This window comes from Melozone crissalis, unplaced genomic scaffold, assembly GCF_028551555.1.
Source record: "Melozone crissalis strain CALT ecotype California unplaced genomic scaffold, PUWL_Pcris_2 ptg000081l_1, whole genome shotgun sequence".
NCBI classification, from domain to species: Eukaryota; Metazoa; Chordata; class Aves; order Passeriformes; family Passerellidae; genus Melozone; species Melozone crissalis.
Genome location: NW_026535858.1, coordinates 14,886,901 through 14,912,168, shown reverse-complemented (window position 1 = coordinate 14,912,168; position 25,268 = coordinate 14,886,901). Strand labels below are relative to the sequence as shown.

At 40.0% G+C, this 25,268-nt stretch overlaps 1 protein-coding gene across 1 annotated transcript; it reads right to left on the bottom strand.

The window, feature by feature from the left end:
* HNRNPLL (heterogeneous nuclear ribonucleoprotein L like) lies at window positions 1-25,268 on the bottom strand. The gene is made up of 13 exons (XM_054290198.1): window positions 24,950-25,268; window positions 16,022-16,140; window positions 15,671-15,908; window positions 12,109-12,194; window positions 10,061-10,157; window positions 9,897-9,969; window positions 5,906-5,977; window positions 4,182-4,399; window positions 3,893-4,014; window positions 3,055-3,256; window positions 2,121-2,178; window positions 1,909-2,007; window positions 1-776 (listed from the first exon to the last, which is right to left on the bottom strand). The coding sequence occupies exons 1-13, from the start codon at window positions 25,157-25,159 to the stop codon at window positions 721-723; spliced, it is 1,650 nt and encodes a 549-aa protein (XP_054146173.1). The 5' UTR covers window positions 25,160-25,268; the 3' UTR covers window positions 1-720.

Sequence of the window (25,268 nt, the reverse complement as noted above, 5' to 3'; positions counted from 1 at the left end):
TACAGGCTTGCAATTTTAATTTTTAAAAGGCCCCTATGGTGGGACTAGCTGTAGATGGCATCATGCTAATGCAAATGGAAAATAGGATTAAAAAAAACCAAACAAAACCACTTTAAATAAGTATGAATTCATACCATACACGTGTACATACTTAATAATTTTCTACATTAGCTCTGTTTGAAACTATAAATCAAGTCTGTACTACTAAAAGTTCAGTATGTGCAACATTAACCCAATCAAAGCATTTTATAAATACAAGCTCCTTTTTAGTATTGCAACATACTTCACTACTTAACATACTGAAAAACAAGTTCTACATTTAAAAATCTGCTAGAATAATTCTATCTGCCAATTAAGACTACAAATGGAAAAATACTTGCTAATCTTTAACATTTTGAAAATGCAAATATATTTCATTTTTTGAAAAGAAACAATCTTGTTTATCCTACTGGTGCTTCTTTAGACATTTGAAGATACTACACTAACAAAATACAAACTTTGTAGTAAGCTTACAACATGTAATTCTCAGAGGCAAAAATAAAAAAAAAATCTAGTTTGTATTTATGAAGGAACATCCATTTATTATAAAACAAGATAAAAGATATTAGAATTAAGTTGAAACAAGGCAACATTAGAACCACTTTAGAGCTTTGTGAACGAAGTGTAGTTTTTAACTTGCAAATCCAGGTGAACGTAGCTCTTAACATGCTGTCCTCTTCTCTATAAATGGGATGAAGTAGAGAAGCAAAGCTTCAAGGTGTAAGGGTTGGAGCCATCTGTGAGGAGACAACACAGAACACACCATGGGCACAGCTCTCCTGCTGATCCACCTTCCATACCCTGGCACGTTCACCAGCTCTGTGTGTTGCACGCTCACACATCCACTGGGCTTTGCCTTTTCACATTGAAAGAGAAAGCTTTTCTGCTGCTACCAGCTCTCCAAACTGAGATAAAACTGAAATTGTGAACAGTGTGTTATCCATACTGTCTTCAAAAATATCCTGTCCCTAAGGTCCATTATTAATAAAGTGGACCAAAGGTGTGGGGGAATAGAAAAGATTTAATCAGGCAGACAAACTCATAACAGTTAGGAGGAGGTAGTTTAAAATAATATTAGACACTGGCCTGGATTCAATATTATATCTGGGAGCACCTGGAAAGATTCCATTTAATTCAGTAAACTATCTTAATTGTTCAGTGCAGATCTGGCCTATTGTGTACTTGTTTAGCAGGTGAACTCACCCCACTCTATTCTTGCTAGTTTGGAGCTAAATTCAGCTTGGCTTCACAATTTCTGGCTTCAAAGGGAACGTGCTACAGGAGCAGTAAATTGAGAGCAATGAGCTGAGTAACTTAAAGGATCCTCTGTTCAAGACATTGCAGATTTCTCTGTATTTATTGTGAAAGAATCACAGAAGGGTTTGGTTGGAAGGGATCATCTCATTGGATCACCCCATTCCAACCTCCTGCCTTGGGCAGGGATGCCACACACTAGACCAGGCTGCTCAGAGCCCCATCCAGCCTGAACACTTCCAGGGATGGGGCATCCACAGCTTCTCTGGACAACCTGTGCCAGTGCCTCACCAGCTCACAGTCAGGAACACCTTCCTAACATCTAAAACCTAAATCTCTCTGAGTTTAAAACCCTTACCCCTTCTCCTATCACTATTTGCTCATGTCAAAATTCACTCTCCCTCTTTTTATAGGCCCACTTTTAAAACACTGAAAGGCCACCATAAGGTTATCCTGGAGCCTTCTCTTCTCCAGGATGAACAGCCCCAGCTCTCTCAGCCTTTCCTCACAGGAGAGGTGCTCCAGCCCTCTGATCATTGTCATGGCTACCAGAACCATCAACTCCTTCTCCACAGAAAAAAAATTCCAGCAGTAAGATCAGGAAAATTTACTTACTTGGGACTCTTATCTGGTAGTGATTAAGTACAGTGAGAGCTTCCACTGCATCTGTCTTACATTCCCATTCCAACAGACCAGACAGTGTTTTGGCAGAAGCTGTCAAAATGAGAAACAAAAAGGGAAAGGAGGGGATCAGTAACATCTGACAGTGGATACTCAGATCAAAACTAGAATCAAGGCACTTCCCAAAAAGGTCAAATTTTACTTACGTTTTGGGTCAAACACTTTGTATTTAATAAAGCTGAGAACTTCATGATCCTCACATAACTGTCACAAAAATAAAATAAGAGATAAAACTTCAGCAAAAGTGCACATAAACAAATTAGCAAAAATTCCAAGTTCCTGGAAGAGACACACAAAAAGGAAGATTCTGACTTTTTAAGAGAGTTTGCAAGAATTTACAGCAAATCATTAAAAAATATGTTTAGATTGGTAACTCTTTAGAATACCATTCTGTAGTATGTAAAACAAGGCCCCTGTATCTGTGATATCACTGCTATCTCCAAAAACATACCAATATAATAACAAGTTCTCCTTTTTGGCATTCCTACTCCAATACAGTAGCTCTGAAGTTGTTCATACAAGGACACCACTTGGGAACCAGAGTTCACTTTCAGATAGAGTTGCAAAAATATATTTCATGGAACTGAAAAAGAACTCACTGAACTGTCAGCAATCTTGCCACTGCCTCCACATAAAGAGGCCCAGTATTGCATGTTTTACCATACAGAGTTCATTTAGGATGCAACTGTGCCAAGGGTCCCAGGTGCATGCTTGTCTCCATTCCAAAACATCCTAGCAGTCATTAAGGAAGTCAGTAAATCCTTTGTGAGTGATAATCCTAACTTTCATGTATTTGGCTTTGTGTCTTTTCCCTTTCCTCCAAAAACCCCCCACATTAAGCTCCTCAACTTTATTTTCAAAATTTTGTTTCTCCATTAAAAAAATGTAAATAAATAAAATTGAGACAGTAACTCCAGAATTGTAAACATATCCAGATGGGCTATAAATATATTTTAAGGAACAGATCTCTTCCAGTGGCTCTGCTACAAGCCTCCCAGTTACTTGTTTTTAAAAGCAGCACCAGGAAAAAACAGGACAGGGCCCAGAGAGCACTGCATGTCAGCCACTCCAAGTGCTTACCTTTACAAATGTTTCCTCAGTCACACACAGGGGAACATTGTAATAATGCAGCACACAGGAGGGTGGCTGGATGATGTTCTTGGATGCTTGGCCAGCACTGGTGAAACGATTGTTCTTGCTCATGGCAAAATCCTTGTAACTACTCGTGCCATCCTCCAGTTCAAATATCTGGCTTGGAACTACTGAGTGCTGCTTGGAAACACTGGAATTTAAGAATAAAATTTCTTAAATCATTAGGGCTATCATACTTTGCAGGTTATTATCTAACTAGAAAAGACCTGATGTTTCTTTATAATAATTTGAAATAAATAAAGTAAGAACATGATGGGTTGGATTTGACACCTTCCTTAAAAAATGCAGAAAGAATGGGTAAGACACATTAGGGAATACAGTTTATCAGCGGCCAATCCATACAATGACAATATGCTTTCTTAATGTAAATAAATAAAATTTTAAATAGTAATAAATCTTAGAGTGGTTGGGGTTGAAAGGGACCCTAAAGATGAACTCCTTCCAACTCCCCTGCCATGAGCAGGAACAGCTTCTACTAGAGCAGGTTGATCAAATCCCCCTCCAACCTGGCCTTGAGCACTTCCAGGGATGGTACATCCTCAGCTTCTCTGGACAATCTGTGCCAGTGCCTCACCACCCTCACAGTAAAGAATTTCTTCCTAATATCTGACCTAACTTCACCCTCCTTCAGCTGAAAGCCAAAATAAACAGTTGCAAATTGGAAATCATTACTCCAACAACGCTAACAGAGTAGTGTGATATTGTCCCTTTGAAACCTCATTCCATCTGCCCACTGGTGGACTTTTAATCTGATAAAAATATTTACCAGACATTGAGTCTCTTTCCAAATAACTTGACATTATTGAGATGTGTGACCGCTCTTTCTACAGCATATTCATCACCCATTTCAACCAGTGCTGTGCCTGGAATAGTCTTCATAAATTTCACCTAAGACAGATAAGGTAAAAAAATATATATATACATTGCAACAAAGAACTCAACCAATAGTTTTAAAAAACATTATGATATATTTTTAGACAACCTCAGGCAGGCTTTTTCCAAAGCATTTGAAAGAACAATAGCAGTTTCCAAATTTCTAATCCATTATGCCTTACCTTCTCAATGTTTCCATACAAGCAGAACAGGTTGAATACCCTTGAGCAGTTCATCTTGAGCTGATGCAAGCCACTAACCATGACAACTGACCCAGAAGGATTCCCACCGTGCATGTAGGAGGAGGATGCCTGTGGCAATGGGTAAGCCACGAGTTCGGGAGTGTCCCGAGATCCCATTCGGTACCGGCTTGGCAAGGGCAACAAAGGACCATGGGAGCCTGAGGAGATGAGAAACCATGTTTTCATGTTGTTTGAAATCATTTGCACTACTTAATCATGCATCAAAGCCTGCACACATAATGTATATTTAAAGGAGGGGTAGAAGGTTACAGCAATTGCTGAAAAAAGACCTTCCACTAATTACAAAAATCATTATCTTCCCTGCAGCATGCAAAATATTTCAACATAAACGCATCAGAGGAAATAATTCAAATCAACATTCAGAAATATTCCCATCTAGTTACAGAGCTACATGGCACCAAGAAGGAATATTACAAAGTCAGGATAACAAACCAAAAGGAATGAGACAGAGGTCAGGAGATGACACAGCTCTTTTTCCCAGAGACATGAGATTAAGTCAGAAGCCTGCCTTTCTACAAAATGCTCATTTGGAAGAAACAGGAACACTTAAACCTCCACACTAATGCAAAATGAAGTGGTCCTATTTTCTACTATAGATAAAGTGACAAGTTTCATTGAAATAGACAATTTCTTTTTTTTTTTTTCCTTTTAGTGATGAGGCACTACTAGTAAGCAATACCTCTGTTCATAGACAATGTCAGTATTACAGACCAAGGGAAGGATCTCTGTTTTTCCGAGACAAAAATAATGTGAAACTCACATAAGCCAAGTCTAAAAGGAACCTTTTGTCTGTTTTTTTCCCAGCAAAAAGCAGTAATGACAGGGAAAGAGTGGTATAGGAAGAGATGGACACATTACTTAAGGTAGAAGGATGTATCAGAAGAATGAAAAAAGAACATCACTGAATCAAGGTGGGACTTGGAAATGCTGGAGATTTGAAGAACCTTTGGAAGGAGTAGGTAGGATGTCAACCTACATTGTAAAATATCATAAATACCTTTCCAAAGAAAGAGGCAAGACAAATAAGATTGCACCTGACAGCTGAGAGTAACTAACTGGAAAAGTCACATGTGAGTGGGGACATTTGTTTCTCCACCCTGAGGTCTTGGCTCAGCACATGAAAGTGACAGCAGATCTTGCCTTACAGAGAGCACTGGTAACAAACACAGCACCTTATAGCACTGATTCCAAAACATCATTCCTCTACATCACATAGCTGTACCTTTTCTGAACCACCTAAATGAGAAGTGCAGATGCCAATAATTCATAGCTTTGCATGCAAAAACATCCGAGCTCTCTGTTGTACCAAACCACTGGTCGCACTATGTTGCCATTTTCTAGAAGAAAACTGCTTTCCCAATCCAGATATCATTTTCTACCCATTGCCAGGCTGATGGCAACTGAAAGGAAACTTTCTTCCAAGGAATAAACCTGTAGAGCTGAATGCTTTGGGTGACAGGAAGGGGTGAGGCAATGAGTGCACATGGATTTCACTGAACCAGCAGCGTTTCAGTAGGCAGACTGACAGCACTGCAGGTGAACTGCTCATGCTGAAGGGAACCACAGCCAAGCATAGATTAAATATTTACAATTCCACAGAGCATGTAAGAAATCATAACCAGCTGTCACCCCATGTTACTTACCATAGCCATCATGTCTAAAGGATGATGGGTGCTCTCCCAAAATAGCTTGTCTCTGCCGGCCCTTCCCTCTGTCTGACGTGGGAAGGGAAAGAAATCAGTTTAGTATGCACAACCAGGCACTTGATTTCTCCAGTTAAGACACAAAGCTTCTAGTTAAGAAGTGAAAAGTAATTTGAGTCCTTGTTAATTTTATAAACAATTTCTCATTCAGTCTATGTCTAAAAATACAAGCTGTAGCCCTGGGACACCAAAATTAAAAGACTGCCATCTGTATAACAAATTGCACTTAAGTTGATTGGGGGCAGTGGCCAATGAGGAGATGCAGACATTTAAGGTTTATGGAGATACCCAATAGTTCTCCTAAACAGACATCACACATTAGTATAGAAAACACCATACAGCAGGATTTACCCATGTGTCTCTTAAAACAAATTTGAAATGCAGTACTTTTGAAAGACAGTACCTGAATCATAATATTAGCTTCAACAGCAACACATTTTCAAAGTGGGCTTCTTTCAAGAAGTTTCAGCATAAGCCAACAACAACCTGTATTACATGGTTTCATAATCAGTAAACAGAGAGCATTACATATGTGTACATATATATTTACAGAACACCTACTGATTTATGGGCGTGCTGAAAGGATTGTACATTGTGGCATTACCAGCAGCACATAACAGTTCAACTGAGGGAAAGCATCACTGAGTAATGCACTCACACAACAGTCAATCCTTTAAGAAAACCCAGTTCTCTAGGATATAAAGTTAAGCAAGGGGTCTACATTAATGGAGGGAAGCAATGCCTCACAGCCAAAGCTGGATTTTTCAATCAGATCCATGCTGCACAACAACAAAAAAAAAATCTAAACTTCCAGATTTCTTTGTGGTAAGCAACAATTCTTTTCTTACAATTAAAAAAAAAGAGAAAAAAGCCACATTGAAAAGATGGGGCAAGGCATTTATCAGTTTGCAACAATTCTCAGGAAAGTTAAGTATGACTGCTGAAAAGAGTAACTCCAGCCCAATGCAGTTGGAGGTATTTTCCCCAAAAAACAGGAACTATTTGATTACACAACAGTGGTAGATGAAAACACATGTGGCTCTTTCTGCTCAGGAGTTTGAGGCCAGGTTCCAAGTCAGATATTTACTTTGGCAGTAAAATCTGAAGAGAGAGCAGACCTGAATACTTTCAAATATAGAGAAGAAAGATTACTGTTGTCAAGTTTACTTTTCCACTCCCTTTTCAGGGTAACAGCTCTGGTCCTTGGCTCTAAAAAGCAAATGAGCAGTCAGATCAAGTATTTTGAGCATTTAAACTGTATGCAGTCATCATCTTTCAGAAAAATCAGTTTTGTAATTCCAGTCTGTGGAACTAAATGCTTTGAAACTGCCCACAGTAAAATATAGTCAAGAATCACATTCTTCAAATAAAGAATTCTGTGAGAAAAGTTTGACAAGTATTTCCCCCTCATGGTGGTGCAAGTCTCTCCTTGCCCCATGCTTATTCCTTCCTTGAACAAAGCCACTGGATTGTGCCAGTACAAATACTTGTGTAAACAAGCACTGAAACACAAGAACCAACCTGTGTTAAAAATAATTCTGAAAGAAAAGGTTCTTTATGATCTTCTTTAAGCTTTGATTCCTTGAGTTTTAGTTTTGTTTTTACATCAGGTCCTTGAGTCACTGAGCAAGCTGGTATTACCACCAAAAGAAATGCTGCAAATGACAATTAGAGATTTCTGGCTAAAGGCCAGTAGAATACTAAGTCAGGTGGGTTTATTTTATTCAATCCAATGCAATATGAGTTCATAGCAGCAGGCACTTATTAGGAAGTTTACTTTAGTGAAGAAAGACTATGAGCAATTTATTACCATAAAGAACTAAAAACAGTTCTTAAAAGAAATCATTAGCAAAATGCATTTCCTTCCTAACATTTGAAGGGCAGGTGTGAAATTCTGAAAGGATTTATTGGCATGTCTGTCCTTGGAATGAAATTCCTTTGGGATAAGATCTTTGCTGCAGTGAGAGCCCTACATCTCAGGTCACACTATGCTCAAAACCCAAATAGTGCTGTTGCAAGAGTGAGTTGAAGGACAACTACATAAACTCTTTCAAAGAAAACCCCAACTCCTGGATTACTTTATGAGCAAAACTGCTCTAGATGCCTGTTTTGTCAAGTACATTTTACTGTTCATTCAACAATTTGTATTCCCATTGTCCACATAAATGGATGTGGATCATAGTAAATGAAAAATCATACTACATATAATATGTAATGATTGAGATAGATATATATATGAAATACAAGTCTAATTTTTTTTCTCTTATGTGTAGTAGGGTGCCTATGTATAGAGAATAGAGACAGTAATAAAAGAAAAACAAAAGAGCAGAGTTCTTGAAATGAGCAAGCCACACCTATCCTAAGTTTTTCATTTTCCACTGTTTGCTCAAGTTTGGGGAAGTTTCAGTTCATACAGTCATACCTATCTGCAGGCCAATTACATAATGCATTTAGATGCACAGTGTTACAAGTCAGCCTCCAAACACTGCAATGGTCCCAAGATACAAGGGTCAAATTAATCCTTTCAATTTTTCAAATTCAAACCCTTAGATTTTTTTTCTTGCCCTTGGGTTTCTTCAGAATCCCTTTTCTTTGACTCAAGAATTTGATAAAAAAAATTGAATCCCAATACAAATAGTCATAACCTACAAGCTGCAACCAATACTGTAGCTCCCTTGTTAACTTTTTACAAGAACTTCATTTTGAATTCCAAGCCCTAAGTTTTTAGTTGTACAACAGTTTCACAAGCCCAGTGTCTCTGCAGAATTACTCTGAAAGTGCAAATCTCTTGAGACAGCCAAAGCCCTGGTTCTCATGTAGCCTTTGATAAGTAGATATTCTATCTTGGTCACATTGTCTTCACTTTTCTAACTTTACATTGAACATATTATTGTACATAGGTTACTGAACACTGCACTCAATAGTTACAAATCTTTGGTTATTTTTAAATAAACACTTCACAGGAGTTAGGCTAGACAGCAGTTTGACTGTACATATATAATCATAGTTTCCACTGACATGAGTTAAGCCCTGAGAATTTTACAGCTGAGTACTCAAGAGACAGTATGCCTGTACCAATTATGAATCTCCCTATTTTATTACTTAAGTATAGCTGAGGGGACTTACTGTATTGCACTGCTCAGTTCCAATTATCTGCATATAAGGATTGAACTTCCCTACTACTAAACAATATTTACATTGTTAAGTCTGAATGCAATTCTCACATACAGCAATAAAAAGATTACAATGTCAATGATATCAACAAAAGGTTCTTAATGTTGTAGGTTCTCAATTTTTCAGTAATTTTAAGGGAAATAAGACCAGCATACATACAAACTTGAACAGAATGGGTACAGTCTATCATGTTATTCATCCCACACAAATCTGAAGTACTGAAAATGTCCTCCTTTAAAAACTTGTGGTGGTGGTGCATGCAGTATGCAGACAAGGTGAACTGCAAGTCTGAGGTTTTTCAGAGGGTTTTTTTGTTTGTTTGGGGTTTTTTTGCTGATGCCGATGTGGTGCATGATGAAGTGTAGAGTCAGCCTGCTGAAGTCCTCTATCCTTCTTAATGCCTTGTCCAACATAGGGGAAAAGAGTCCTTTCGAAGGAGAAGCAGTGTGCAAGTTTGTAGTTTATAAGGAATAGTCTGTGCCAGGTTTCCTCTCCTCCAAAGAGAGAGAGCTGCTTGGAGAAATGCAAGTCCTTGAGAACTGCGAAGGTGCTTGGAGGTGTGGGCTCCTTGTCGCACTAAGTGGCTCAAGCACACGGCAGTAGGGGGCACTAGGGCTCAGGGTTAATTCCCTGCCGTGGCACAGCCTCCAGCAGCACTGGCCTGCTTTGGAGGGACTGCTGCCACACGGCCTGACCAGTGTCAAGGGCTGGCATTAGTACAGTCAAAGAGCTACAGCGAGAATGGATCAGAACCTACCTCGGCGGCCCAGATATGGCTTAGTGTAGTCCCAACTATCGTTGTCGTTCCTAATGACATTAAGTCGAGTTGGCTGTTCAAATAAAGTAAAAGTGAAAGAGGTTAAGCCTTGACTAAATGTATTTTTTTATGAGTAAAATTAAAAGAGAAGGTCCAAGCATTACCCTTGCATATTCAATTTTTAGAGTGCAGCATCCTGCATAGATATCTGCTCCATTGAGCGCAGCCTTCGCCTTCTGGGCACAAAACACTGATTCAAACATACACATCATGTTAAGGATCTTATTCCCCAGGTGTCTCATTCACTCCCTTTTATCTGATAGGGCCTTTTTACTTTCGTAGCCTGCAGGTATTTCACTATTGAATACACTACAAGAACTCCACAGAGGCTCATCACAGAAGTTACTTTACATCAAAAGGATTAAGTGTACACCCTTTTTAGCTCATTAGCCCAAAAACCCAACATTACTAAAAGAGAGACTTGGAGTGAACAAATACCCATCTTGCCTAAAAAAATACAACAGGCAGATGCATGTACCAGGCTCCAGCACCCAGGTTATTTCACATGCTGCTCATACTCCAAGATTAGTTTTGTGATTAGCAGAAAAATGTGCCTGAGCCTTGGCACATCACAACCCATGACCTCACCCATACTCAATAACATATGGTGTCAGAAAGGCTGAACTTTGCAGCAGAACAGACCTTCAGCACCATGTCTTGATATCATTTTGTGACATTTTAGAAAAAGTCTGAAACAACAGGATGTGCCTTGGTTTTACCACATTCCTGCAGCCCAACTTCTTCCAAAGTGACGCAGGTTCACTGGGGAACTTAAAACTTAGGAAATTTAAGCTTCCCAGACCTATAAGGAACTGACACTGGCCAGAACTGGAGAAATAATGGGTACTTCAAGTAGCATTTAAATTTGAGCAAATTTTTGAACTTTTCAGATAAGGCTTGTCATGAAGCTCACTTTCCTTACCACCCCCAACTGTTTACCTTGCTGCTGCATTACTTCACTCCCATTTGTGAGGTTTCTTTCAATTGCTGGCTGGTTTCATTTTCAATAAAAGGCATGTTACAGGATTTAATTCACAGGACATAAGGATGTCCTTATGTCATAGTTTTTGAGTGCATGCAGGACCCTCCCCACAACTTCCCTAATCTCTCACAAGATGAAGAATAACCCTCAATTGTGCAAGTCATCTGATGAGACAATTCCACTTATGACAAACTTAACACATACAGTAAGTCAAATTATTGCCTTTTAGGCCACACAGTTTAAGTTTTCTACATAGATAAATAGCAATTAGTTTGATTTAATAGAAGTTAGGTAATTCCCTTTGCCTGGAAAATCATCAAGGCAGCCATCACATTGATAGCATCTGAAAGCACAAAATAATGCCAAATAATTTGGCAAATTTTGTCCAGATAACAGTTCCCAAATGGATGCAAATAAAGCTTTAGGAAGAGGGCTGACAGAGTTTCATAAATTAAGGCCTAATCATATCAGACTTTGGACTTCACAAATCACAGCAACACACCACAATTCTGAACATTCAATCCAAGAATTACTTAAGACTGCAAATAGAGTAAACATTAGGATAAGAGAGCAGGGAATTTCTTCAACATATGATGCCCAAGAATCAAGGTCAAGGATGCCTAAGCCGGCATTTGCTTTATGAAGTCAAAATAGCAAGAGAAGCAGTACATACTGGGACTGTTTTAGAAGAGTCTGAAGAGGACAAAATGCACCTCTGCAATCCCCTATCCACTTCTTGAGTGTCAACACAGGCAGAAGCCATGAAACTTTTGTGTAGAAAGGTGCATATAAGGGGTTGTCCAATTTATGATATAATTCATGTCTGCAATCATTAGGCATGAGGGACTATAAACATGGTTATCAACCACTGTTGACAATGCCATTTTCCTAAAAAGATGCTATGTGCAAGTACTATTTTGTCTAACAGACATACAAAAATTAGAAGCTACCATACCATGTCTTAGACAGAAATAATTTGGTCTCAAAATCACATGGTATTTTTCTGATATTTGCTTGTTAAACCATTTGGAGTCGTGAATCTACAGAAAAAAAGCAAACAAAAAAAACCAAACCAAACCAACCAAACAAACAAAAAAACCCCACAAAAAACAAAACAAAACCCCCAAAAAACCCAAACAAACAAGCAAAAAAAAAACTCAAAAAGGATATTCAACCATGGCTTGTATTCCATTTCTCTTGAATATAACAATGCGCTGAACTTTCCCAACAGGGTTGCACACAGTGTACAAAACATCCTAAGGAAGAAGGAAAAAAAAATTTAGTCAGATTTGAAATTCCAATCACTTATGGTCCACAGAACATTCTCCTGCAGTGGCATTTAAGTGCCAAAGAGCAAAGAAAAGGCTTGTTAACTTTCCATTTCTTATTTTCCCCTCTACAATTAATACATTCATGATTGGCATTTTTATCAATCATACTACAGGCAATCAAATCTGAAAACCAGGAAAAGACCTCTATAAGAGGTACTCCAGCAAATACTGGTTTAACAAGTATCTACAACTGTGTTAAAACCAGTAACTGCATCCATGTCTCAAGCTCTGCTACCTTTGAAGCACTGCCCTGTTCTACCACAGCAAAGAGACAAAGTGACACTTGTAGTTGTAACACATTTCCTAGGCTTCCAGCAGCTGAGTTCGTGTTCTTTTTCAGGGAGTAACCAGAAATAGTTCAAAATGTAAACTTAGCTTATCAAAATGAGAATTTCAACAGTTTTCATCGACCTGAAGCAAGTGGGTACTATGCTCCTTCCTTTCTTTTTATCTAACCCAAATACCTCCAGAATAATCATTCCAAGATTTTGGTGTACATCCTCAGGTTTATTTGGGGGTCAAGAGGGAGAAGTGGCAAAGGAAGTAGGTATAATATTTATTATTATGTTTTGCAGAGTAGAGGAGAAATTGGGAGGCAAAGGAGTAGGGGGCATGTGGATTTCTTAAAACTAAAACAAACGCAGCCCACACAGCCTGAACCCATAAAAAATAAGACCTGTGAGATCACTTACAGCATGCTTGGCAGCACAAACGGCTACCCACCATCTCTCCTGTTTGGGAGAAAAGATTCTTAGAAACTTAATGTCACCAGCTCCAGGTGACATTAATTTTCATATGACTTTCCTTCATAATTTGTCCCTCAAAAAAAAATTCTTCATAGCCACTTAATTAAAACAAAAAAAATTGTCTTTCAAAACATAAGGTCTACTCAAAACCCTATCAGTGTCATTAGCCAGCAGTCACACACAGAGCTGGATTTTTTAATTATGTTTCATAATTCAGCTACTTTATATTACCAAATCAATCAAGTGGTTCACCAGACACAGTAATGAGGGCTATTTATTAAGAATTTAAGCACTTGTATTATATACACACTAGAATATCATAATTCAGTTGCCAAGGTACATCACACCCTCCTCAAGCACGTGGGAAAGCCTCTTTGAACAGACAAATCCCTGAAAAACTTCTGCCCCCAGGTAAGGAAACAAGGAAACTCAACTTCAAAGACCTGTACATAACATCTTGGGCAAAACTCTTCAAAACACCAACACCCCCTATCACATAGGGATGAAAGGCAATTAGGAATTAAATACAGTTAATTTTCCCTTCTTGCCCTTTGCTGTTACAGCTCAAAAAAAACAAAGATGTTCTGTGAGAGAGAAAAGCTGATCACAATTGTAATTTTAGGAGAATTTTGCTTCTGCCATAAGAGGCCTTTAAACAGACCAATTTCTCTCCAAAAACTCAATCTTGTTTTGAAAGTAAAGCTCTTAAAAACTTTACAACAGTTTACTGCAGATATTCAGACTTGCCACTTAAAACTGGTTGCAATTTTTCATCTTGTTTTTCTAACTGTAGTTCAAATTTAAGAAGAGTGTTGAAGAGAAAGAAGCAGTACTGGGGCTTTGTGTCTTCTTTTTGTTGTTTTTTTTTTTTTTTTTGAGAGGGAAGGATGTTTTGTTCATTTTTGTTTTCTTTTGTTGGGGGCGAGTTTTTTAAATAATGCAGACTTTGCCTGAGGCATTCTTAAATTAACTCGTTTTTAACCCACTGGACAAGTGCAAAATTTGTATTTTTCTCATCCCATTTTTAGCTGTTATGGGCACAGCTTCTCTCCCCAGTTGCTGTGACTATGCTGCCTTCAATGAGCTCTGCTGCTTGCCAGTAATTCTGGAAATCTGCCTGCTCCCAGCACTCATTTGTATATGCTAAAGAAACAGCTGGGGGCAGTGGGAAGGAAGAGGTTAGGGGTGGGTTGTTTGTTTTTAAAAGAGAGCTACTGTGCCAGAGGCTTCATCCACAGAATTCCCATGGAATTCTCCTAGCCCAGAACCAGGCCTCTGTTCCCAGTTTCTTCAAGCATCCACCTTTAACTGAGCAGCTCATGCAAGGCAAATTTAAAATGCGTGAATGAAACAGAGTTTCCAAAATTTGTATTACAGTCATGTGCAAAGAATACTTTAACTCAGTCAGTGGATTTGTTCACACAGCTCAGAGCAGGTTTGTTTTTAAACACTAAAAAGCAATTCATACCATGGCATGCTTTTCTATAAAGAAAATTGACAGGAAAAACAAAATTCATCACTCACTGATCAACAGACAAAAAGCAACAAATACTCTCAAGACAGTGAAGGAGAAAGCATGATGTGGAACTGACTACTTGAGGTAATTTCAGGAATACTAAGTTGCAGTCAACTTGCTCTCATAACATACAGCACATTAAATAAAACTTAATACTTGCTTTAATTTACTTGGTTCCACAAACCCCAAACACTCTGACTGATCCATACCATCCTACATCCCTAAGAAAAGTGACTCCTACTTGTATCATAGTATGCAAATTAATTTTTTTCCTGAAATATTTCTGTGCAATTTAACACCTACTATAAAATCTCCTATGAATAATATAAGCATTTAATGCATGATAAAACATAAATGCTTAAATAACAACAACAACAACAAACCCTTTGTCTTAAAAAACCATGTACACGTGCCATTAATAAATGGCAATAAATTAGGATGCAACTGTATAAATGGTACTACCTGAAATACTAAAAAGGAAAATATGTTGGCCCAAATAAAAGTGAGGAAGATTCCATCAAGCTGGAGCTGATCAGCAGAAGATAAAGGTTTCATCTTTCTGCAAAGGAAACACTTAAGAAGGACTGCAATAAAATAACCCCTCCCTACTGTAAAAAATCCTTGCTCTTTAAACATACACCACTCAACAGCAAAAAACCCTTGTGTCTTAAAAAACCATGTACAGGTGCTATTAATAAATGGCAATAAATTAGGATGCAACTGTATAAATGATACAACTTGAAACACTAAAAAGGAAAATATGTTGGCCCAAATAAAAGTGAGGAAGATTCCATCAAACTGGAGTTGATAATCAGAAGACAAAGGTTTCACCTTTCTGCAAAGGAAACACTTAAGAAGGACTGCAATAAAATAACCCCTCCCTACTGTAAAAAATCCTTGCTCTTTAAACATACACCACTCAGAGCCTAAAGGCTCAATAACAATCTTGATGTTGTGGCAACACACTTGAAGGTATTCCAGAAGCATGCAGCAACTTAAACATTTCAAAATCCTCACTTCCAAAGTCTTCAAACGTAGTGCAAAACATCTGTATGAGACTGAATTGTCTTTATTTAAGAATATGTGTGCTACCTATGTGAATATACAAAAAATAAACAAAAGAAGACGACAAAACATACCACTGTAATTGGGTAGAGAGGATTCTGAATTGACAACAGGAGAACTTTATTCCCTCCAGATGGGTCATCAGTGTTCCCTGGCCGAGTGATCCTCTTGCTGGTGGAGTAGTTGAAGAAGGCCTGCTGCCCAGCAATGTACACAGGCTCATCTGCTGCAAAGGTCACACATTTCTTTGCACTCTCCACGTTTTCAAACTCCACCAGAGCCTGGCGCTTGAACGGCATCATCATGACATAGCTGGTGAGGGAAACATCACACTAAGGTTTCCTGCTCACCCAAAACAGCTCCCAGGCCCCATGATGGTCATTTATGACATGTTTTTCTCCAAACCATTCCTAACAAAGACATACCATATGGTTCCAAACTTCTCAAGAGCTTCCACGAGATCTGCTTCCACCACAGACTCACACAGCCCTCGGACATGGACGACAGGAGAAACGGAGACTTTGTGATGACTTCCCCCGGCATCCTAGCAACAAAATGACATTTTAAAATTCAACACAGAGCAAGGAACACTTCTATCATTAATTAAAATTAAATACTTGGTAGACACTACACTGGGCCCAGAAGCAGCCATCTAAATGCACAGTCTAAGCAAGTGTTAAATAATTTAACTTTTCTTTCCAAACGGATTGCCAAGTTCAGTTGCTGAAGTCTACTTAAAATAAAAAGCTTTTCAGACCTAATTAATCTGTTTGCACACACTGGATTTTTCTTGGATTAAAAAAAAGCAGCCATTTAACACTGATTGAATTGCAGGAGGTCTTACACACACCCTATTCATTAGAAGCATTAAAAAAAAAATTAGGACATGTCCAACAGCTAAAATATTTCTGAAACTCTGCTTGCTGATGTTGATATTTTTTTGAGACAGGTTGGGAGAATAAAGAAGCAAGAACAAACAAGGGCCATCCCCTCATTGTAAACTGAACACAAATTGAGAATTTTTCCAATGCTCCACAATGGAAGAAAATGCCAGCTCTGGATTACAGTTGAAATAAACCCAATCTCCCTTCTAATTCTGAACACACATTTTTAAAAACTCACAATTTCTGTACATATGGGGCTCTTTTCACCCCAAGGCTGACTACTATTAATGGATCCAGACATCATACATTAGCACACAGAGCTCCCACCATAAATATTTTTCAGAGCTACTTTCAGACAGGCTCAATTCTGTGCAGCTGAAGAATTTGGGCTGGAATCAGCTTATCTTTCCATGAAAACCCTGAACTAAGGATGAAATTTACCTTAAATATTCTAGGACACAAAGGGTAAAAGAAAAAAAAAAAAAAAAAGTAAGCCAATAATGAGAGATTATCAAAAAAAGATTAGAGATAATAAAGGGCATGCTAAAATGTACTGCAAATACCCAGCACCCAAATTTTATATTCATAACAACATGTGAAGTTGATGTACTCAAATTTAGTGGCTACATCAATGTGTTCCCATCTAACAGATCAAGTCTTGTTGATTTTTCACTTAGGCATCAGCACAACATTTTCTGGAACATGAGAGAGATTCTCATTTGTAGCACAAAGGAGCATTGAGCTCCAATAATTAAGTAGCCACAATGATTGCTATTACTGTTAGACATTCCTCTCTTCTCTGTTCATTTGAACTACAGATGCCAGGAAAAACCATTCCAGATAACTACAAATTGAGTCTTGGTGTTTAACTCCTGTGGTTCCATGCAGAGTTGTCACTCAACAATTACAGATTTTTTCTTTAAATCAAGGATTTGACCATTCTGTTTGAATCAAAAGCCAGCACTTCAGGCTTCCTAAGATGTCAGAACAATCAGTTGTGTAGTATTTTAAGCTTGCCTTACATTTTATTTGTTTGCAGTAGGAAAGAATTTTAAGTAGCAACACATTTCTTTGAATAAGAACAGTGGCAATGCTGGGAGAACTCCACTGTGATATTTGTATAAGTTACCTTGTATCCTGAATCAATCAGCTCTGGTGTACAGCAGAAGCAGTGATCAAAGTAGCCAGGAAAGGTTAATACTTTGAACTGCAAATGCTTAGGCAATTGCAGAAGGAACAGAACTACAGAGAGATTTTATTTTCAGATTGTATGTTCGTAACCCACATACACACCTTTCAAAGCTGAAAAAAGCACCTGAGGAAATCTTCAAGAGAAAACTAACAATAACTACCACTCTATTCTGCAAAGCCTATTACTCTAAGATGTTGAAATAACAGGCACCTTTATTTATTTACAGTCTACAGAACAATCAAAAATTATTACATCAATTATTCATTGCCCTGCATACTTGCTACTATATTAAGAACCCAGTTAGTGCTAGGGGGATGCATTTCCCTTTTAGGTTCCTTTAATACACTCAAGAAATCCCATCCAATATTATGTGTCTAATCACATGGTAAATACAAGCAATGACTTACTCATTGAAGCAGACTCACCACAAGGAATAGTTACTAGCAACTTAGTATTTGCTACTTACTGCCTTTTTGAACTAATATCTCCAGAAATCACATCAAGCTTTTCAGAGAATGGATACTCAGAAAAGCATTTCTCTCTCCCTCCCCTTCCCAGCTCAAACTTCTGGTTTAGTTTCAGTTCATGTTTCTTTGTTATGCACATCCCTTTGTATTTTTATCTACTAGCAGGTACCAGTAGATACAAATCTTTCTAATAGTGCAAATTCTCTCAAAAATTAAGACTTTTACACTTGCATTTCCAAATCCTTTATCCATGAGTTACATGAACATGTACTGGCATCTGCACTTCTGCAGAATATCAACAAATACAAATGTTGCTTTCTGTTATTGTTAAAGCAATATTTGGCTTTCCAAACAAAATTTTCTTCTTCCAGAACACCATAGAGAAGACTTTCTTTTAGCAAGGTTTAGCAAGAGATTTAGGAAGAACCAAAACCTGCCATTATAGTAACCTGTGCAGAAGCTTGAGAAGCATGGAATTTAAAAAAAAACCAAAAAACTCCCCTAAAAAACAAACAACAGAAAAACAACCCACCCACCCCCCAAAAAAACCCAAACACAAACAAGTGATATCTTGGCCACTTGACATGAACTTCTCTTACCTGCAGAGAATTTCAGAACGACTTTTATTCACATAAAACCACTGAGGTGGCCAAATCACAGGGTCTCTGCTTTACTCCAAACAGTTTCTAGCCAGCAGCAGTGAACAGCAGCACAAGAACCAAGCACAAATCAGCCAGGAAGCCTCAAACCAACATTCACAGAGCACATGGGCTGGTGAAGGATGGGGACACAGGTGCAAGGAAAGTCTTCACAAGGGGCAGACTCACATCTTATTGTCAAACAAGTTTTGCAGCTACAAAGCTGCAGCATCAAGCAAATCTAGAATGACCCTGGATTTCCTCTATGAGGAGAAATAAAACCACCAGACCACATGAAAAATCCAAAGTGTCTGCAGAGTGTAAAGTGCACAGCTAAGGTCAGAACATTCACAGCTCATCCAAGTGCTGCTGGAATTTCTCCCCAGAGAAGAACAATGCAGGATTCTGAGCAAGATCTCACAGCTACTGTATCTTGAAAGCTACATGTGCTACTGCTGGCACACAGACAAAGGTTACATCAAAGCATCTGCTCACACACTGACTAACAACCACCAGTATTTCTCTGCCTACAAAGGAGTCTTTCAGTAACTCAGCTCCCAGCAGAGCACAAAAGCCCCATGCAAAACTCCAACATCACACTTGCACTCCACCAAAGCCAGGAGAACAGAGTAGCCAATGTTACAACTGTACCATTTATATATATTTATATATATATATATATATATATATGTATGTATATATGTATATATGTGTATATGTGTATGTGTATATATGTGTATATGTATATATGTATATATGTATGTATCTTAAGGGGATCTGAAACCTCAATAATGATTTATTGCAGAATCATTAGGCTGGACAGAAAATGCAGGTAATTTAAATAAATAATGGAACAGACTGCTTGATCAAGACCAGTAACAAGGACAGAAAAGGTTTCCCTCAAGAAAGAAACCAGGAGCATAAAAATCCTTACCCTGAAGCAAAGCTGAGGCACAAAGGGAAGCACTGACATATCCAAGCAGATGAAGTACAAACAAGTGACTTCACATCCCTAAGACTGCAACAGAAGTAGCTTCAAAGAATGGTTGTGGCATTTTAACATCCATTTTTTGTGACCTACATACCTCTAGACAACATTTGAAATGTATCAATGGTTCCTTGCCAACTAATTACAGTTTGCCATTCCAAAGAGGAAGAAAATCATCATGGGCTGTAGGATGATGCCTGTCTTGCTCATCAACTCCAGATTAGAACTTTCTCACCAACTGTTTGCACAAAAATGTGTCCCTTACCCTTTCTCCAGTCAGTACACTCATAATAGCCCTATTAATTTGTACTACTTTTTATTGAGCATCTGCTTGTCTTTCACTATTTTTTTGTCTTTCACCTCCTCTATCTCTCTTTTTTCCCCTTGCTGCAAAAGGATGGCACTTCTCCTTCATATTCCCTCTGCCAAGTACCTATATTTAGTTTCTCACCTTTTAGATTATCTTATTCATTCTCAACTTTCTCCTCTCTCTGCATCCCTCTTAACTGGTCTGAAATTTGTTTTACAGATACAACAGAAATGGTGGTGGGTGGGGGGAAGGTGTCCCAGAAGAACCAAGCAGACTAAGTTAAGGTTCCACAACAGTGGAAGAATCTATTGGTTTTGTATATCCTGGATTTCTGCTTTTTAAATTGTTGTTGGTTGGTTTAGGGGCCTGGGGGGCAGGGCTACACAGAAGGGGGTTAAGATTAATCACACCCATACTCTGGAAAGTTACCTGGCAATTTAGTTTTGTTTTGGATGAGGAGTTTAGGTATCATTTCCCTTTGTTCTCTACCACTGTGTCCTTTCAACAATTTCAACAATTGCACTATGACCCCTCCTGTTAACTCTGAATTTGACCTGAAATGCTCAGGTATTTGGAGCATATCATTGTCCAAATCCCTTCCAACTGAAACATTCTATTTTGTTTACCTCTCTCCTCATGACAATCTGAATATCTTTAAAAAATATAAATAAATAAAACCAAGCAAACATCATCCCAAACCAAAACCCTACACAACACAACATCTGGAGATTCAGCCTGAGATACTGGAAGAAGAAGCAGCTTGAAAGTAATAGTTTGGATTTTTTTTCAGGGAGGACAAATGAGGGAAAATTATTTACATTTACTCAAAACCAGCTTCTAAGATGGAGTTCATTGAAGAAATGGACAAGCCACTGCAAAGTAGGTGAAGATCTGAACTCGCAGCATTTAGCTGCTGCTACCACACTGCCTGTGTTAGACACAAAGCAACTGAGTTGTGTGAAAAATGTGTATTTTATGATTGGCTTTTCGCAAATATTAAAATGAATATTGTATGTGTTATGTTAATAAGTTATGCTGTAATACTTTTCTTAAGTAGTGTGTTAAATATAGTTTTAGGTTATAACATAATGTTAAAATAGAAACTATGCTATGTAGGATACTTTTTCTAAAGAAAGGACTCACACCAAGATAGCAGCCACAGAACACCTGAATCTTTCAGAGAAAGAGAATTTATTGCTGCATTATCAGAAGAAATGAACTTCTTCCTGCCTCGCTCAGGCAGGATGCCTGTGTTTGAATGGAATTTATGCATCATGTATGAGCTGTATGAATATGCAACAGGCTGTTGTTTTTAAGGGTTAATCCTCTGTTAACGTGTGTCCTTTTTCAGGCTTGTTTTACCCAGAAAGAGGAACCCAGACGTCAGTAACTCTTTGTTTCTATTGTCTCATATTGTCCTAATCCAAATTGTCCAAATTATTATTACTCTAATTATATTGCTATTTTTATAACAATTTTATTATTATAAAACTTTTAAAATTTTAAAAACAAGTGATTGGCGTTTTCCACAGTTGCACAGAGAGCTGCTTTCCATTCAGCACCCAGCTTTCAACAGTGGCTGAGAAGCTGCAAGATCACATCCCTGTTTTACCTTGCAGCAGCTGATGGCTCTGTCTGTGTATTCAGACACCACCTCTCACTTCCCCAGCTGCAAGAACAGAGATAACAGATCTTCCTGACTTCACAAGAATGCTCAGGAGTATGTCAGAGACAGTGAGGGAGGTAAGTGCTCCAGTGGTACAAATATGACATTAATCCATAGAACCTGCATTTAAGGGAGGATGGTGGATGGAGCTGAAAGGGCCTCAAAATTCCCTGAAACACAGCTCTCAGCCCACATTATCCCAGTGTCCTGACCCTCTGCTACACTGCAATTCAGATTCCCCTGACAGGGCTTCACCACCACTCAACACTGCTTCTGTAAAGGTCATTCTTCCAAACCACACTCTCTCCCACTGAATACTGCTGCAGAACACATCCTGCTCCATCCCTGGTCAACATCCTGGTCTGCTCCTGGCTCCTCAGCCTGGAGATGAGCCATGAAGGAGAGGGGACACCTCTGGCTTATGAGAAGTCTCCCCACAAGTGGGAAACAGAAAATCAAAGAGCAAAATAAATGTTGGATTCCCTCTGGATCTCACATAGAGATTTCCAGGCACCCTTTTCAAAAAAATCAAACCAAACCAAGCCCCACAACAACAAGAGACACAAAACAAAAAAAAACCAGAGGCATGAAGGGCTTCTTCAGCCAAATGCAACAATCCCAGAACAGGAAACTGCCACAATAATAAATACAGCCCAGGAGGGTGACCCCACCAACCTGCCAGAGGAGTCCCAGCACAAAAGAGCTTTTATACAAGGGCATATGACCCATATGAGTGTACAGTTGACTGATATTTCAGTGCATATGTGAGGGAAAAATAAATTAAAATAAAACAAAAAATAATTAGAAAAAAAACCCCACCCAACAAATCATATGGCTGCCAGACTCACATCACTGCTTACCCTGATCATCCACTCCCTATCATCATTTCACCATCATTTCCCATTTCTCCTCCTAATTCCCCATTAGCTGTAGTTCCTCCTACTTATTTTTCTGCTCTCTTCTGAGGAATCCAGGACACTGACACCTCTTCCCTCCTCTCAGCCTACCTTCATCTTGTATGTCTGAACCACATACAACTTTTATAAGCTGAGAACATTTCCCTGCAGAGGAATCAGTAAGATACCTCACAGAATACATAAATTCCTGCACATTTTTGTATCTGTTAGAGAGAAAAAAACATGAAAATTCACATTAACTAACTCAACTTCATGGAATTTGGCATTTTGCTATTAAAAGCTTCACATAAAACCACTAACAAAAGCACTTGGTCATTCACTTTCCATGTCTCCATTTGATGTTACAGCTTATGTTCGAGAAACCAGTTCCATCTCCAGCCTCAAGACAACTCCTGCCTCCCCAACACTGAACCTGTGAATGCAGTTTTGCCAATAAATTGTCAATGACGCTGCCACTGACACAACCAGCTGCTGAAAACCCCTCATGTTCTCCACTTGCTGCACATTTGTTTCAGTTTCTTTACTCACAAGCCTCAGCACATGCCATACTTGAGATGCAAAAGGTGAAATCAGATTCCCCATGGTGTCATTACCATGAAGGGTAAACTTGAATAAACTGAGACATTGAGACATCATGAAGACACTGAGCCAGAGCCCAGGAAGAAGGAAAAGGAGACATGTAAGAACTAGCTGGTTTCATAAAGGTGCAGAAAAGAGGAAAGGCAAAAGGAGAATTTCCTTTCTACTTGAAACACTCTCTGAATGGCGTTCAGCTCTCCTGCATGACAAATTTCCCACATAATTTAAGCAAGTGTAAGGATTTCTTTCAGCACTGCCCTTTAAGACAGAGCACATTACCAAGTCTTGACTGCAACAGAGATGATGCTCTGTCACAAGAAACTCGAGAGTTAAAACAGTTCTCTCCAGAAATTTATTCTGTTACAGTTTATCAGGAAACTTTTGTAATAATGTGCTGCTTTGGGCTAAGGTAAAATTAATTTCTCCACAGTGGTATGGGCAATACTTTGGATACGTGCTCGAAACAGTGTTGATAATACAGAGGTTTTCCTTCGAGGCTTTCTCTGCTTCTCCTGTGGCTCCACACGTGAGCACAGCCGAGACAGTGACCCCAAGTGACCTAAGGGATATCCCAGAGCCTATGAAATCCCACTCAGCTTATAAAGTGGGGGGGAAAAGAAAGGAAAGCAGGATTTTCCTCACTTGTACCCTTTTGATTCCCTCCCCCATGAGCCGGGCAGGAGTCAGCAGCGCAGTGCTTGGCTGCAGGAGAGGGTTAAACCACGACAATACATTTAGCAGGCACCTTCTCTATCAGTAGATTTAAATGATGGAGAAATGGTAACAGCAAATGCTCCCTCATTAACTCATCCCAGTGATAAGCAAGTTCATTTTAACCTATCACAAAACAAGCTTTGACATTAAATCAATGTTTTCTTGATTTGGCTTATTCAAGTAGGAAACAGAAAGAGCCATCAAGGAGAAAAATGGTTGTAATCAGACGGACAATTAGTTAGATAAGGCATCAAACAGTAGACAGAAAAGTCTCGTTAGCTCAAATTTATGGGTCAAGGACTACGTTGATGCAAATTCAAGAGAAAAAGGTACGTAGCAAAAAAAAAAAAAAAAAACCCAAACCCGAAGCGAACCATCGCGCTCATAGCAGTGGGGAGGGAGAAAGTAGAATTGGAAATTAATTTTAAAAGGAGGCGATGGTTTAAGATCAGCCTTATCGCCGCGCGGTGCCAGACACAAAGGTGGAACGGGGGATGAAAGGATCGCTCGGCCGCGCTTTCAGCCCCCGCCGCCGCCGCCCCCCCGCTCGCCGTTTCTATAGTTACGCTCAGCAACAGGGCCGCCACCAAACTTGCAGCGGCGATCCCCCGAGAGGCGCCCAGCCGCCCGCGGACCGGGGGCAATCCCGACCCCGCAGCCCTCACCCCCATCGCTCCCTCGGGCTGCCGGCGGCCCGTGAGGAACGAGCGCACACCGGCAGCGGCGGCAGCGCAGACCCGGTCCCGGCCCCGAGCCCTCGCCATTCCCACCCGCCGGAAGCGCCTCCATGCCTGGGAAGCGGGCACAGAGCCCCGACCCCGGGAAGGCCTCGCGGCCGTGGGAAGCCCCCCGGCCCTCCGAGCACGGCCCCCTGCCCGGAGCAGCGGCGGGGGCGGTCGCGGCCTCGCCCGCGGTAGGGGCGGGGCGGGACGGGTCCCCTCCCCCCGCCGGCAGCCTGAGGGGAGCCGCCCCCTGCCCGCCAGCCCCGCGTCCCTCACCCCGCCCGAGAAGCCGCCGCCGCCGCCGCCGCGCGATGCGGGGGGCTTGTCCCGCCGGCCCTCGCTCTCCTCCGCGCCGCTGTACTCGATCTCGCCTTCCTCGGCAGCGGCGCTGGGCTTCAGCCGCTTGGCCTGGCTCTCGTAGGCGCCGTCTTCCTCCTCCTCCTCCTCTTCCTCCTCGTACCGCTCTCCCGACGACGGCGACGACATGTCCGCGGGAGGGAAGGGGCTGCCGGCGGGGGAGGCGACGCGGGAGCAGGGACGGAGCCGGCGACGGCACCGAGCCCGAGCGATGCTCTGAGCCCCGGCCCCCGCTCGC